The 14902-nt window shown below is 34.2% G+C and overlaps 1 protein-coding gene across 5 annotated transcripts in view; it reads right to left on the reverse strand.

Moving 5' to 3' along the window:
• Nucleotides 1-14902, reverse strand: part of RBBP8 (RB binding protein 8, endonuclease) — a 53176-nt gene that overhangs the window by 23153 nt on the left and 15121 nt on the right. For all 5 annotated transcript variants that reach the window (XM_058177395.1, XM_058177392.1, XM_058177391.1 and 2 more), the window contains 5 exons: nucleotides 10095-10137; nucleotides 8632-8727; nucleotides 5233-5345; nucleotides 4296-4371; nucleotides 2617-2774 (listed from right to left, as the gene is read on the reverse strand). In XM_058177395.1, the coding sequence (XP_058033378.1) occupies nucleotides 2617-2774; nucleotides 4296-4371; nucleotides 5233-5345; nucleotides 8632-8727; nucleotides 10095-10137 (486 nt within the window). The remainder of the gene's footprint in view (nucleotides 1-2616; nucleotides 2775-4295; nucleotides 4372-5232; nucleotides 5346-8631; nucleotides 8728-10094; nucleotides 10138-14902) is intronic.

Raw genomic sequence — 14902 nt, forward strand, 5'->3', positions numbered from 1 at the left:
AACACCGCTCCTGCGCAGACTGCACTGGCTACCTGTGGGCTTTCGAGTGCACTTTAAGGTGTTGGTTACTACCTTTAAAGCGCTCCATGGCTTAGGGCCTGGGTACTTACGGGACCGCCTGCTATTACCACATGCCTCCCACCGACCCGTACGCTCTCACAGAGAGGGACTTCTCAGGGTGCCGTCCGCCAAGCAATGTCGGCTGGCGGCCCCCAGGGGAAGGTCCTTCTCTGTGGGGGCTCCCACCCTCTGGAACGAACTTCCCCCGGGTTTACGCCAAATACCTGACCTTCGGACATTCCGTCGCGAACTGAAGACACATCTTTTTATTCGCGCGGGGCTGGCTTAAATTGATTTTAACAAATTTTTAAATTCTTAGAAATTAATTTTAAATGGGTTTTTTTAGCTTATTATATATTTTACTTCTCAGGCCAATTTTAAAATAAGTTTTTTAACTGCATTTTAAATTTGTATATTGTACCGTCTGTTTTATTCTTGCCTGTACACCGCCCTGAGTCCTTCGGGAGAAGGGCGGTATAGAAATCAAATAAATAAATAAATAAATAAATAAATATTTAATTAGTTTCTGTATTTTGTTTAGCCATTAAACTGTAGTGTAAAAAAAAAATCACTTTCTGTCCAGAATACTAGGGAAAAAATGCATTTATTTAGAAGTACCTGAAATATTGAAGCCTAAAAATTGGAGAAAATTAAAGGATTGAAGACCTTCGTATTGAACACAAGATACTGACCAAAGAACAGCTTGTTTGCTAGTCTAAATTAGGCAGTTATGTACAGTGATATATAATGAAATTTAGAATACAACATATAATAAACTAGATAAAATATTCTGCTTTTGTCAATGGCTAACCAGATCCTTTCAAGAACAGAAACCTTAAACCATAGGATAGGTTTGCTTTCTTAAAGGTTTTACCATTATTGAATGGATTTTTTTTTTAAAAAACTGAAGTTAAACTATTTCAAATCCACTATATAGTTAAAAAACAAAATTATAAATAAACACATTTGAAACTAAAATATTCAAAAGAATTTCATGCAGTTTAAAATACAAAGAGGTGACTATTGTACAAGAGAGCTCTAATACTGAATGTATGTGTCCAAGTTATGATTTTCAAATAAATACATAACTATATTTAAGTATTTAAGAAAAACTAACAGTGTTTAAAAATAAAAAGCATTCCAAAAATTTTACCTTGCATTACAACTATAAACTGTACATAATAAGATAATTGCTTTTATTACTTTCAATTTGTATTTTTATCTCTAGCTATATGAATAATAGCTCGGCTTAAAAGCTTTCACATTATTTATCAAATTTACACACTGCCTATCTTACTAGCCATATTTCTGGGTAATTTACAGATACAAATGATAAAACCAAATATAATTAAAAACATAATTAAAACAGAGTGAAAAATAAAATAAGAGTGGAGTTTAAAACATAAGTTAAAAAGTGAGTAAGATAAAAAAAGTGAAGGGAATACCAGCTAACTCCAGGGTTATGTGCCATTCCTTGAACCCAACGCCAGATGGCAGAGACAGGTTTTCACACTCTTCTGGAAGGCATAAAAAAATTGGAGGCCAACCACTCCTCTGGGAACACGATATTCCATACGGCAAGGGCAGAGAAGACTTTTTTTCTTGAATCTACTAATCAAAATTCTCTAACCGACAGGGTACGTAACATACCTTTCCTGCCTGCCTGGGTGGGATGGTCAATGCAATTGGGACGAGATGGTTCCTCAGGTAACCTGGTCCCATGACATAAAGGGCTTTAAAAGGGATAACCAACATCTTGAATTGAATCCAGAACACAGGTACCCAATGTAGCTCACACAGCAGAGCTGTTACATATGCAGTCCTTGGAGCTGCACCTTCTGGATACTCTTCAAGAATAGCGCCATTTGAAGCACATTGCAATAGTCCATATGGGAGTTGACCAAGACTTGAGTGATTGTGAATGGCCTCCTGATCCAGGAAGGGCTGTAATGGGCACACATCATGAAATTGGAAAAAGGCCCTCCTAGCCATCACTGCTACCTTGAGTAAATCAAGTAAATATTTTAAACATGCTTTTTCATTAAATAACAGCTATATTTCAGATTAAAATCACAGTTTTAAATAACTCTCTCTTTCCCTGTCTGTCTCTGTCTGTGTTTGTGTGTGTATGACTAAAAGGTTTTAAACAAGTTTATCACTATATTTTCTTTTATTCTAATTTAAACTTGGATATCATAAAATTAAAATCCTTCTATTGTCCACAAGGTGGTGATGTAATGCTTAAAGAAGAAAAGCAGCTAAAATTAAGAACTTATTTTTTATACAGCAGAATGTTTTTGAAGATACAGTTATATTATTTCAATGAAATAGATGCTTAAACTACCAAATATATCATTTGAATATTGCTTCTCTGAACTACTTATATTCAAATGTCTATATTCTGAAGATTTTCGTTTGCTAGTATTAAAAATGAGATTTAAAAATTGACCTGGTTAACAGGCGAAAAAGGAACACTATTTTTTTTGTTCTGTTATCTTTGAAATAACAACTATTCCCAACTACTTTAGGGGAAGAATTAATTATTAAAAATTATACCATAGATTCTTCCTTTCTTTTCCAAATCTGTGCACTTTTGTTCTGTGTACCGGACATGCCTTTTTTCTCGTTTTCGACGCATTCGATTAACCATTGAAAATGACAGTGACTGAACTGGTGAATCTGGAATAACATCTTCCATATATTGCTCTTGCTCCCTAAGAAAACCATAGAAGAACAATATGGATAAAAGCTAAATACATCAACCTCCCCCATTCTCTCATTTTCCTGGAGACTGAATCAATGAAAGTCTGTTATCAAATAACCACTGAATGGTTACTTCTGTATCCTTTTTTTTTTTTTTTTTTTCTCTTACCTGTACTGGGGGAAGGAGAGTAGTAAAACAGGACTGAAATAAAGGAAGAAGAGAGCTCCTATGCCTGGAGAAATTACTGAGAAAGAGGGATGAAAAAGCACTATGAATTAAAAAAAATAATAAGAAAGATTTAAAGTCTGTACTAGCTGGATGATGATCAGGAAAGAAGCTTCAGAAAACAACAGAAACAAAGGTGAAAAACAGAAATGTTTCATCCTTTGCAGCCTTCAAAACAACAATCTGAAAAAAGCATATAACAACTGATAAAACTTGGAAGAAAATACTGGGTTAAAAAAAATATGGCAGAAGTATGCAAATAAGTGATAATTTTAAAGACTGTAAATCATGCAGGTGTTAAAAACTAGAAATGATAAGAGTTCATTTCCCAACTTCATTTAGGATTGCAGATAACCTTAGCTTATCTACTAAATACAATTTGGTTTTACTATGACCAGCTTGTCCCCAATCCATCCAAATAACCTACAGTTTTAAGAGATTGATCTAAATGCAAGGACATTTTCTCAGTAAGGAACTAACCTTTTATTTATTTATCGCAAAACTCCTATTTTTCAACAGGGAAAACAACAGGATTTTTGAACATGAAATTCAGAGATGGGTTGTTTTTGTTTTTTTTAAAAAAGAATGAATAATTCATAGAATAATCTGTTACAATGTCCTTCCTGTTGAAGACTACTTCAGCTTCAATTGCAACAATACGCGAACACACAATAGATTTAAGCTTAATGTGAACCGCTCCAATCTTGACTGCAGAAAATATGACTTCAGTAACAGAATTGTTAATGCCTGGAATGCACTACCTGACTCTGTGGTCTCTTCCCAAAATCCCCAAAGCTTTAACCAAAGACTATCTACTATTGACCTCACCCCATTCCTAAGAGGTCTGTAAGGGACGTGCATAAGAGCACCAGCGGGGCCTACCGTTCCTGTCCTAATGTTCCCCTTGATCGTATCCAACTTGTATAATTATTTCATGCTTATACTTATATATATGCTTATATGTCGTATAGTTATTTCATGCTTATGCTTATATATACTATTGTGACAAAATAAATAAAAAAATAAAAAATAGTATTTTACAAAAGTGAAATTTAGAAAAATGAGTGTCATGTTGCACTGAGTGGGAGTACTTGCTTCTATTAGTAAAATTATCGCATTTTGGTTATGTTATTAACATGTCTTTTTTCCAACACGCACTCACACACATATACAGAGTTTATAATTGTCTATACCTTAGCTTGACTAATAATAACTTGCATTCATGCATTTTTCTTGGTATTATATACAAATTGTCTTTCATTTCTTCTGAGATAATTTTGTCTTCTATAGTTATAAATAAACTTACTCAATTTTTTGCTGCATTTTCTGAAGCTTTTCTGAAATCTTTTTATTTTCGTCCTGCAAGTTGTTTCTTTCATTTACTGAAATAAAATGAAAGCATTATAATTTTCTGCTGTGTTTTATCTTCCTCTATCCTTTTCACAAATATATATATAATCACTAAGATAACGTTAAATTGATTTACATATTAAAGTAAATGGGATATTTCATGCTATAATTTGTAAATCAATTATATTCATCATAAGGTTTAACAATATTCTTTTTCTTATTTTACCTTTTCATCACATCAGAATATTCCTTAATTATTAAGCATTAGAACTGTTGAGCATTCACATGACACAGGTTCAGAATTCAAGACAAAATTATATCTTAATGCAAATTTGATATGTGAGCAAATCTATCCACAGGATCAAGTCTAAATAAAATGTTCTTGGTAATTCAGTTCAACATCAACTAAAACCTTTTTTATATTTTGTCTCAAACAAATAAAAACTTTGTTATTTGTCTTACTATATTAATAACTTTGTAAATTTATTAAAGTATATTTCATAAATCCTCAAAAATTATGGCATTAATAGTGCAATCCCTCACAGATCTCTTTTGAAGTATATCAGGTTAATTGTGAAGTCCTCAGTGCTCTCTGAGCTTGGTTCTTTTCTTGAAGATGTTTCATTACTCAACGGTAACATCATTAATGCTAGTTACCCTAATTGGCTACTGAAATGTCTGCAAAAAAACCCACGAAGCTCAGAGCACAAAGACCCCATAGGTTAACCCTGAGCTATAAATATTCTCTTCTATTGGTATACCATTAAATTAAATTGAGCTTACTACTGGGAAATCCTACTACGGGATGATCTCTGATTGAAGGACAATAACAACACCAATCCCCAATTGCAAAAACAATAGCATTAAAAAGACAAAAGGATGCAAAAACTCACTCAGTTCAGTGATTAACTTAAGGTTCTGTTGCCGGATATTTTCAAATTCCTGTTGTTTCTTCTTCATATGCTCTTCAGTTACTGCACACCGATCACATAATCCTGCCCTTAACCTATGTAATTAGAAGGTGTATTTTCTCCATCTGTTTTTGGTTCAATATAAATTTTGAAAGTACTAGATAAGTCAGAGCACTCTAAGGACTAGCTTATGATAAGTTATAAAGATTTAGCTAATAGGCTATAAAAACATTAAGGCTGGAATCATAAACATACTTACAAGATATTAAGACTTATTGAACATTCCAGGATTTGCTTGTAAGTAATCATTCAATAATTGCTTTGTAGTAGTAACTGAAATACTTATAAATATTGATGCATATTTCTGGGCTAATTCCAATTTTTGATCACAGTGAAGAAAATATTATTTGGTGAGAGAAAAAACATTTCTTCTCACATATGTTCTTATTTTACAGCTCTTGAACATTCTCCAGAGAATTCATAGCTGGATATTATTGGAAAAAAATTCCTCACAACTGAGCCATTATTTGATCGAGCATGGCATGTTCAGACAATAAACCTTCAATATAAATGTTATCTTCAGCAGTTCTAATGTTATTCTGCAGCAAGACAAGTACCTTATAGAAAGCAAAGCAAAAACATAAAAATTTAAAAAATTTAATCAAAAATTATATGTCTATGACTCTAGAAATCTGAACAATCAAATGACCCAGGTGATGTTGGGTCCATTTTGAACTGGGCCATGCAAGAGAGCGAAGTTTCATTTGCGCATGCACGAGATCTAGGTAGAATACAAAACCATGCCCCCCTCACCCCCTATCCATCGATTTTTTTTCCAGCAGAACTGGTCCCTAGTGCCCAAAAGGTTGGGAGTTGCTGTTGTAAAAGAACCTATTTTTAGTCTCGTCCAGAGTACAACAAAGATTGTTGATAAGCAGTATTTTAAAGGAACTACTCTACTGGCAATTTTACAACAATGGAAATTTCTGATCCAGTAATACAGCAAGAAGCCATTATTCTAACAGTAAAATTTAAAAAGGAAGCCATTTTCCGCTGCACAAAGTTGCTCTTCCTTTTTTATACAAGTAAAAAGTGCATCCACATGCGGGCCTATTATTTTGGAGCCAAGTGTAAGAACAAGCAAATCACTCTTTGTCTTTTTCTCTATTACGATAACTGGCAAGTCAGTCCTTACCCATCAGAATGGCTCAATCAGGGAATTAATGTTTAGATATAATACAAATGGAGTGTTCAGGAAACCCATGAATGGCCATGTTGCTGTGGCAGAAGCAATTCAACCAGCAAATGCTCAGTCCTACATATTGGAAGAAAGAACCCAATCACTAAGTACATGCTTGATGGACATTACCTTACAGATGACCCCCACCCAGTCAAAGACCTTGGAGTTTTTATATCTAACGATCTAAGTGCCAAAGCCCACTGCAACTATATAGCAAAAAAGGCTCTAAAAGTTGTTAACTTAATTCTACATAGCTTCTTTTCCAAAAACACCACGCTACTGACCAGAGCATATAAAACTTTTGCTAGGCCAATTCTTGATTACTGCTCGCCTGTCTGGAACCCATACCATATATCTGATATCAATATAGTTGAGTGTGTCCAAAGGTATTTTACGAGAAGAGTTCTCCACTCCTCCGTAACCAATAAAATACCTTATTTCACCAGACTTGATATCCTGGGTCTAGAAAACTTGGAACTTAGTCGCCTTCGACAGGACCTGGGTTTAGCTCATAGAATCATCCGTTATAATGTCCTTCCTGCCAATGACTACTTCAGTTTCAACTACAATAACACAAGAGCTACCAACAGATTTAAACTTAATGTCAACCGCACCAGTTTAGATTGCCGAAAACACGATTTCTGTAACAGAATTATCTATGCTTGGAATGCATTACCTGACTTTGTGGTCTCTTCTCATAACCCCAAAAGTTTTATTAAAAATCTATCCACTGTTGACCTCACCACATTCCTAAGAGGACTCTAAGGGGCGTGCATAAGAGCACAAATGTGCCTACCGTTCCTGTCCTATTGTTTCTTCCCCTATATATATATATGCTTATACTACCTTGTTTCTCCTCATATATATGTTTATATATTATATAATCTTTTGTGTTATGCTTGTTATGCTTGTGTATATTGTTATGACAAAATTAAATAAATAAATAAATAAATAAAAATAAATTCAGTTGTACTTCTACTACGATTGACTTAATGCTTAGACATTAGGAGTTTTCATTATTTAACTTCTCTCTCTGGGTTTATGCAGAGCAAGAGCTAAGTAAAACAGGATTCCAAATTGTGCTTTAAAATTTCTGTGTTAACCACAACCTTAAACCTACAGCAGATTCAAATGATACACTAAGTTTAACTTTACTATTGTTTTTTTGTATCCATTGAGGACCTGTATACTGCACGAATCAAGAAGAGGGCCGTGAAAATATTTTCAGATCCCTCACATCCTGGACATAAACTGTTTCAACTCCTACCCTCAAAACAACGCTATAGAGCACTGCACACCAGAACAACTAGACACAAGAACAGTTTTTTCCTGAAGGCCATCACTCTGCTAAACAAATAATTCCCTCAACACTGTCAAACTATTTACTAAATCTGCACAACTATTAATCTTCTCATAGTTCCCATCACCAATCTCTTTCCACTTATGACTGTATGACTGTAACTTTGTTGCTGGCAATCCTTATGATTTATATTGATATATTGACCATCAATTGTGTTATAAATGTTGTACCTTGATGAATGTATCTTTTCTTTTATGTACACTGCAAGCATATGCACCAAGACAAATTCCTTGTGTGTCCAATCACACTTGGCCAATAAAAAATTCTATTCTATTCTATTCTATTCTATTCTATTCTATTCTATTCTATTCTATTCTATTCTATTCTATTCTATGTGTCATGCATGTGCTGCCAATGATCAAGTCAGGAAACTTTTGCCAACAGTTTCAAAACGTGGATTAGAATTCTAACAGTCAGAAGATTATTACTATAGATTTCTGGTTTTTTCCCTTGTACCCTGAAGAAAAAGGCAAAGTAAAAGCAAAAGTCTCATCTGTATTTCAATTTATTAACGTAACATGATTACCTAAATATGGTCATTCTATTGGCTCATGAAAACCATCACAAAAAAATGTCTGTGTGCATGTGTAAAAATGTAAAACATACCAGAAAATATTAAAAAACAACAGTGTTATAGAGTCATAATTGATAGGGATGTCAGAGATCATCTACTGAATAAAATCAATAACTAATTTAAGACTATTCCTTTAAATTCAGTCATTTTGTACTAAAGAAAAAAGTTGCCAAATTCTGTAAGCAAAAAGGAATAATTCTTACTTACCTATCTTCCAAAACTGTAATTGTATCATGCAATGATTTTTGTTGTTCTCTAAGCTGCTGGTTTTTTGTATAGAACTCATCAAGTCTTGCTGCATCCCTATATATAAAGGAAGATTAATTTTTAAACAGAGATTGCATGGTGTTAGATGTATTTTTATTAAGAAAAAATCCTGTTACTTCAAAGTTAACAAATAGCTATGAGTACTAACATTTGGACTGAATACAAATTATGTATCTTACAAAATTGATGGCTTTAAATGTTAATAAATAACAAGTTTCCTCCATAACTAAATGCTGTAAATGTAGCTGCACTGGATTTCTACTATAAACAACATGAAAAAAAAAAGTAAATTATTATATAATACTGTAGGGAAGAATAAAATGACAGCAAAAATACTTTTTTCTCTATTATGTGTATCTATCAAGGGAAGCATGCACAGGTTTTGTAACCTTAATGAATCAGTGTTGTATGCATATAAACTGGATAGAAAAAATAAGATGACTTATATAGAATAGGAGAAACAGAGAAACAACTGTTTGTCTGGGACAAACCAAGGCCAATGGTTTTTGTTGTTCAGTCGCTAAGTCATATCCAGTTCTCCGCAACATCAGGCTTCCCTATCCTCCAGTGTCTCCCTGAGCTTGCCCAAACTCATGCCCACATGTTGATGACACTATTTGATCATCTCATCCTCTGCAGTTCCCTTTTCCTTTTGCCTGCAATCTTTCCCAACATCAGGACCTTTTCCAATGAGTCCTCTCTTCCCATTTTGTGGCCAAAGTATTTGAGGTTCAGCTTCAGTATCTGTCCTTCCAAGAAACAGTCAGGGTTGATTTCCTTTAGGATTGACTGATTTGATCTCCTTGCAGTCCAAGGGACTCTCACGAATCTTCCCCCACACCACAAGTTGAACGCAAAATACAATGGCAGAAGTATAAATTTAAGCATTAAAATATATTGGCTCAGTTATGGAAACAGAGCAGGTTTGTTTCTAACAAGAAACAACTGAATATGATGCTGTATATCTTGTGGCAGATCTCTTTTTAACTAATTATAAGCCTAAAATAATATCTACTATAAATTAACATATGCAAAAAAGAATTTTACTAGCAAAAATGGCAACAAAAAAGAAAGAAAATATTTAAGTGACATTAAAAGCTAATAGCAACAGCCAATGCAATAAGGTCATACTCCAGCTTTAAAGACCATACACATTAGTATGAAACACCTTTCTTTAGATCAGTAAAACTGCTGCATCTTTTTTGCAGGATTATACATAAGATTTATAAGATGCTCTCAGCTATCTTGGTATGTGCAATCAGCAGCATCCTAGCTACATTTACTTGAAATATTCTCATTGTTTTACATATCTCAATCTGATATATAGTAATTGGCCATGAATAAAGTGGCAATATCAACTATTACCATCTAGTCAAGAACAATTTTTTGGTCAAGATACTTACAGACACCTTTCTGCTTTCAGTTTAGAGATCTTTGACAATAATCCTAAGAAAAGAAACAGGATACAATTAATTTTTTATTTAAATTTTTTCTAACCTGATAAATATCTTTCATTCAGAGGTATAGAAACTGGGATTGCCAACAAAATTGCCCATTTATTCTCTGAAAGTATAAGAAAATGTTATTTAAATATTTAGTTATGGTTTGATTTTCATGTCAGTTATTCAGTTATCAGAGCAGATAATAGCAAAATAAAATAAAATAATTTTTTTAAAAAAAAGATAAAATAGAAAGTAAAATAGACAAAAATTTGAAAAGTTACCCTTCCAACTTTAGCTAGACCAATTATTTTTCTAGAAGTCTACAACTTTCCAGATAATTACAATACCTAAAAAAGATTTGTCACTAAACATTATAGGATAGAATCACAAACTCAAGCTAAAGATGATATATCAAATGATATATCATGATATGATAAAAGTCAATAGCTCCAAGAATAAATTGTCAGCCTTAGAAGCATGGAAGCCATATACTCTGTACTCCTATAGGATGAAATCAGCCACAGTATATAGGACTTCAGAGATAGTGCTACAAAATAGAGTCCGTTGGCTCTCACAGCATTGCATATACCAAAGACTGTCTTTTCCATACAGAAGGCACAGTTAAAAATCATACCTTCTATGATAGTAACTTCTACCTTAGTTGTCGTTTCTACTAAAACAAGGGTAATGGCAATCTGTATGCTTAATGAACTAACAGCTGATAGTAAAGAATTGAAAACATTATTTGTTTCTTGACTGAAAAGTAGCAAAGAGGGAAAGTGTGCTGGCAAAGTTAAGAAGAGCTTAGCCCTATAGAGAAAAGCAACTGCCAATTTAAATAATGACAAAAAGGTCAGAATAGTTAAAAATATTGGTCTTTCTACTGATAATCTTTAACTGTGCAATCTGGAAAAAATTTCTCTTCATACTATATTATGGATTTGGAAATGGTTACAAAAAATGTCTTCGAGTGCCAGACCAAATCCTGGAACAATGATGGGTGACTGTTCTTTAGAAGTGTTGATAAGCAAGCAGAAACTGATCTCCACTTGGCATAGGAAAAAGAAAAAGATAGACTATAAAGAATTATTATGCTTGCTAAAGTTATGGAAAGTAGAAGAGGAGTGCAACATAGAAGGTAGATGGACAAGTTTGAATAAATTCTTGGAATGGTTTTGAAATAGCTACAGGCTATTATCAGAGTCAGATCATGATAGCAAGAATTTGTCCACATAATCCCCATGAGTCAAAACTGACTAAATGGAATCTCAATGCTAGAGACTTTTTGCATTAAAAAAAAGATAAGGAATATAAATATATGTATACATTTCAGAAAGGAGGGGGAAATAATGCACGCACATATATTATTAAGTAAAAATGTATACGATTTCAGGTCTACTAACTAAACAGCCCTAATCAACTGAAAATTGATTTTCCTTACACTTAGCTCATTAACTTCAGCAATAATTTGCAATAATCTGGAATTATTATAACCAATTATTGTATATCTATATAAGAAAGAAAAAAAGTAAAGCAAGATTAGAGCCACCACCTCCTATTTCCTCTCAGTTGGACCAAAACATTATTCTTTGTGAAAATGGTATTGACATGGATTCTTGAAAGCCAGAGTTGTTTCAGTTCTCAACAGTAACAAGAAATCATAATGAAATAGAATTTTATCCCTGATTATATGAAGTTACTCGATTTAGTAGCTTTGTAATGTAAGCTATTGCTGAATGCAATAAATAAATAATTACAATTATGTAAATATTTCAAAATTCATTTTTCTAATTAAAAAACAAGTCATGTTAAAGATGATCATAGTCATAAACTGGAAAGTGACTGAAAACTACTTCAGAAGAAAATGTGAGTATAAAAAAACATACATATCAAATCAGCCAATCAGCCAGATAACAATTAGGTATCTGGATTAAAAATACTAAAAATTATTCCATTTTATTCCTTATCAACACCCATCAGGAAGAATGAATACAATGAAGATTCTATAAAAACAAGTAATTGTTTCAGAAAGTATTTAGAAATGTGATATTAGCAACCTGAAGTGTCACTAAATAAACAGTGCTTATATGCTGTAATTAAAGTGATCCAATGACATCTAAGACATGAGAAGGAAGGGCTCACTGAAGAAGAGCCTAATGCTGGGAAAGATTGAGGGCAAAAGAAGAAGGGGACGACAGAGAACGAGGTGGCTGGATGGAGTCACTGAAGCAGTAGGCGTGAGCTTAAATGGACTCCAGAGGAAGGTAGAGGACAGGAAAGCCTGGAGGAACGTTGTCCATGCAGTCGCGATGGGTCGGACACAACTTTGCAACTAACAACAACAATGTCATCTAAATCAGAAACCTTTTTGCAGGAATTTTCAAAGATTAAATTGGAATTTTGGCATTCACTTTATAATCTACAAACTGAAAACAACTTAAAATGACAAAAAGTGATTTTCATAAAATTAGAATCGTTATCTTGACAGACTTGAACAATGGACACTATCTAACACAATGAAATTCAATGGTACAAAAAGTAAGGTTCTACATTTAGACAAGAACAACAAATGCACAGGTGTATAGTTGGTATCTGGTTCAATAGTAGTAACTGTGAGAAGGATCTTGGGAGTCCTAGTGAACAATCACTTAAATATAAGCCAGCAGTGTGCTGTAGCTGCCAAAAAAACCAACATGCTTCTAAGCTGCATTAACAGAGGGATAGAATCAAGATCACGTGAAGTTTAATGCCACTTTATAATGCCTTGGTAAGACCACATTTGGAATACTGCGGTATTGGTTCGCCATAATGTAAAAAAGATGTTGAGACTCTAGAAAGAGTGCAGAGAAGAGCAACAAAGATGATTAGGGGACTGGAAGCTAAAAATATAAAGAATGGTTGCTGGAATTGGGTATGTCTATTTAATGAAAGGTAGGACTAGAGGTGGAATGATAGCAGTGTTCCAATATCTCAGCGGTTGCCACAAAGATAAGGGAGTCAAGCTATTCTCCAAAGCTCCTTAGGGCAAGAGAAGAACCAATGGATGGAAACTAATCAAAGAAAAAAACAACCTAGAACTAAGAAGAAATTTCCTGACAGAACAATTAATCAGTGGAACAACTTGCCTCCAGAAGTTGTGAATGCTCCAACACTGGATATTTTTAAGAAGAAATTGGACAAACATTTGTCTGAAATAGTATAGGGCCGTGATGGCGAACCTATGGCATGCGTGCCACAGGTGGCACACGTAGCCATATCAGTGGGCCTGTGAGCTCAACTCAGGCGCACATGCGTATGCCGGCCAGCTGATTTTTGGGCCTTCTGGGGACACCAGAAGTAGGGAAACAGGTTGTTTCCTGCCTCCGGAAGGCCGTGGGGGGTGGGGTGGGGAAGGCCTGTTTTTTTGCTGTCACCAGCCTCCAGAGCCTCTCTAGGATTCTGGGGAGGGTGAAAACAGACTTCCCCACCCTCACCCCCCCGAAGGCCTCCAGAGGCCAGAAACTGCCTGTTTATCAACTTTGCGAAGTTACAAGAGTTAAAATTCCCATTAACAACATGTTTAGAACAAGTTTATAATAATTAGTAAATTTCTGCAAGCTCATTACATAAACATTATTAAAATAAACTGAATTATAGCCTGAAGTAGATTGTAATGTGGATTCAGATTATTTGGATTCAACATTATTTATAGAGCAAGGTTTTAGTAACTGACTACAGATAGCCCTCACTTACCAACTGCAAGTATGTTCAGCTACTCTGCTACTAAGCAACCTGTTGTAAATCAGATATTACCATGCTGCGGTTAGGAAGAGATTCACTTGCAGTTGTTAAACATCAGATCACATGACTGAAACTTGCAAATTCCTATTGGCATTCCTATTGGTTTCCCCATTGACTTTGATTGTTGGAAGCCAGCTATGAAAGTCACAATTGGCAATCATACGACCATGCAACACTACAACCACCATACATGCATATCTGTTGTCCATTCACAACTATGTGGCCCCTAGGACACTGCAACAGCTGCAGCTTTGATAATCAATTGTGTATCTCCTTTTTTAGTGTCATAACTTTGAACAGTCAATGAACGAACAGTCAGTATGCAAGGACTACTTGTATTTAGTTTAGTCAGCTACACTCATTTCAAGAGATTTATGTGATTGTAAATAATGTGCAAAGATTTGCTAAGATGGACAGGGAAAAAGGAGTACTGTAGTTGCTTATCCTTTCCTATCAGTTCTTCTATATAAGCCTTTTCCCTAAGATTTTCCCATCTAGGTGCTTAATTCTGATCTCCAAAGATGAGATGAAGAAAGGTCAGACATGCCAGCAGTTGCAGAAAGAGCTTTCTTGCCCATCAAACATGCCCTTATAATCCTTTCACTATATTAGCACTTATTTGCTTTCTGAATGACTCTGTTTTGATGAGGCTCACTTGTTTCCAATCAAAACTGAGAGAAAAAATATAATTTTTACAAAGAAATGCATTTTAAGCCAAAGCAGCTAATATTAAGCCTAGTGTAATGTCTACTTGATCACATTTATCTCAGCAATGCTTATTAAAAATCAAACATTAAAAGACATAAAATATGGTATTTTGGAGCTTCTATACAACAAACATAACTAAAAAACAAAACTCACTGATTATAGACATCTATTTTATAAAGCATATTTTGCTGACATCTAAAATTAAAAATCATGACTCAGTTTTAGTTCTTATTTATAGACTTCAGAAACATAGTCCAGACAAGTCTGTGTTTGCCTTATAT

Source organism: Ahaetulla prasina, chromosome 3 (genome assembly GCF_028640845.1).
Source record: "Ahaetulla prasina isolate Xishuangbanna chromosome 3, ASM2864084v1, whole genome shotgun sequence".
Lineage (NCBI taxonomy): Eukaryota > Metazoa > Chordata > Lepidosauria > Squamata > Colubridae > Ahaetulla > Ahaetulla prasina.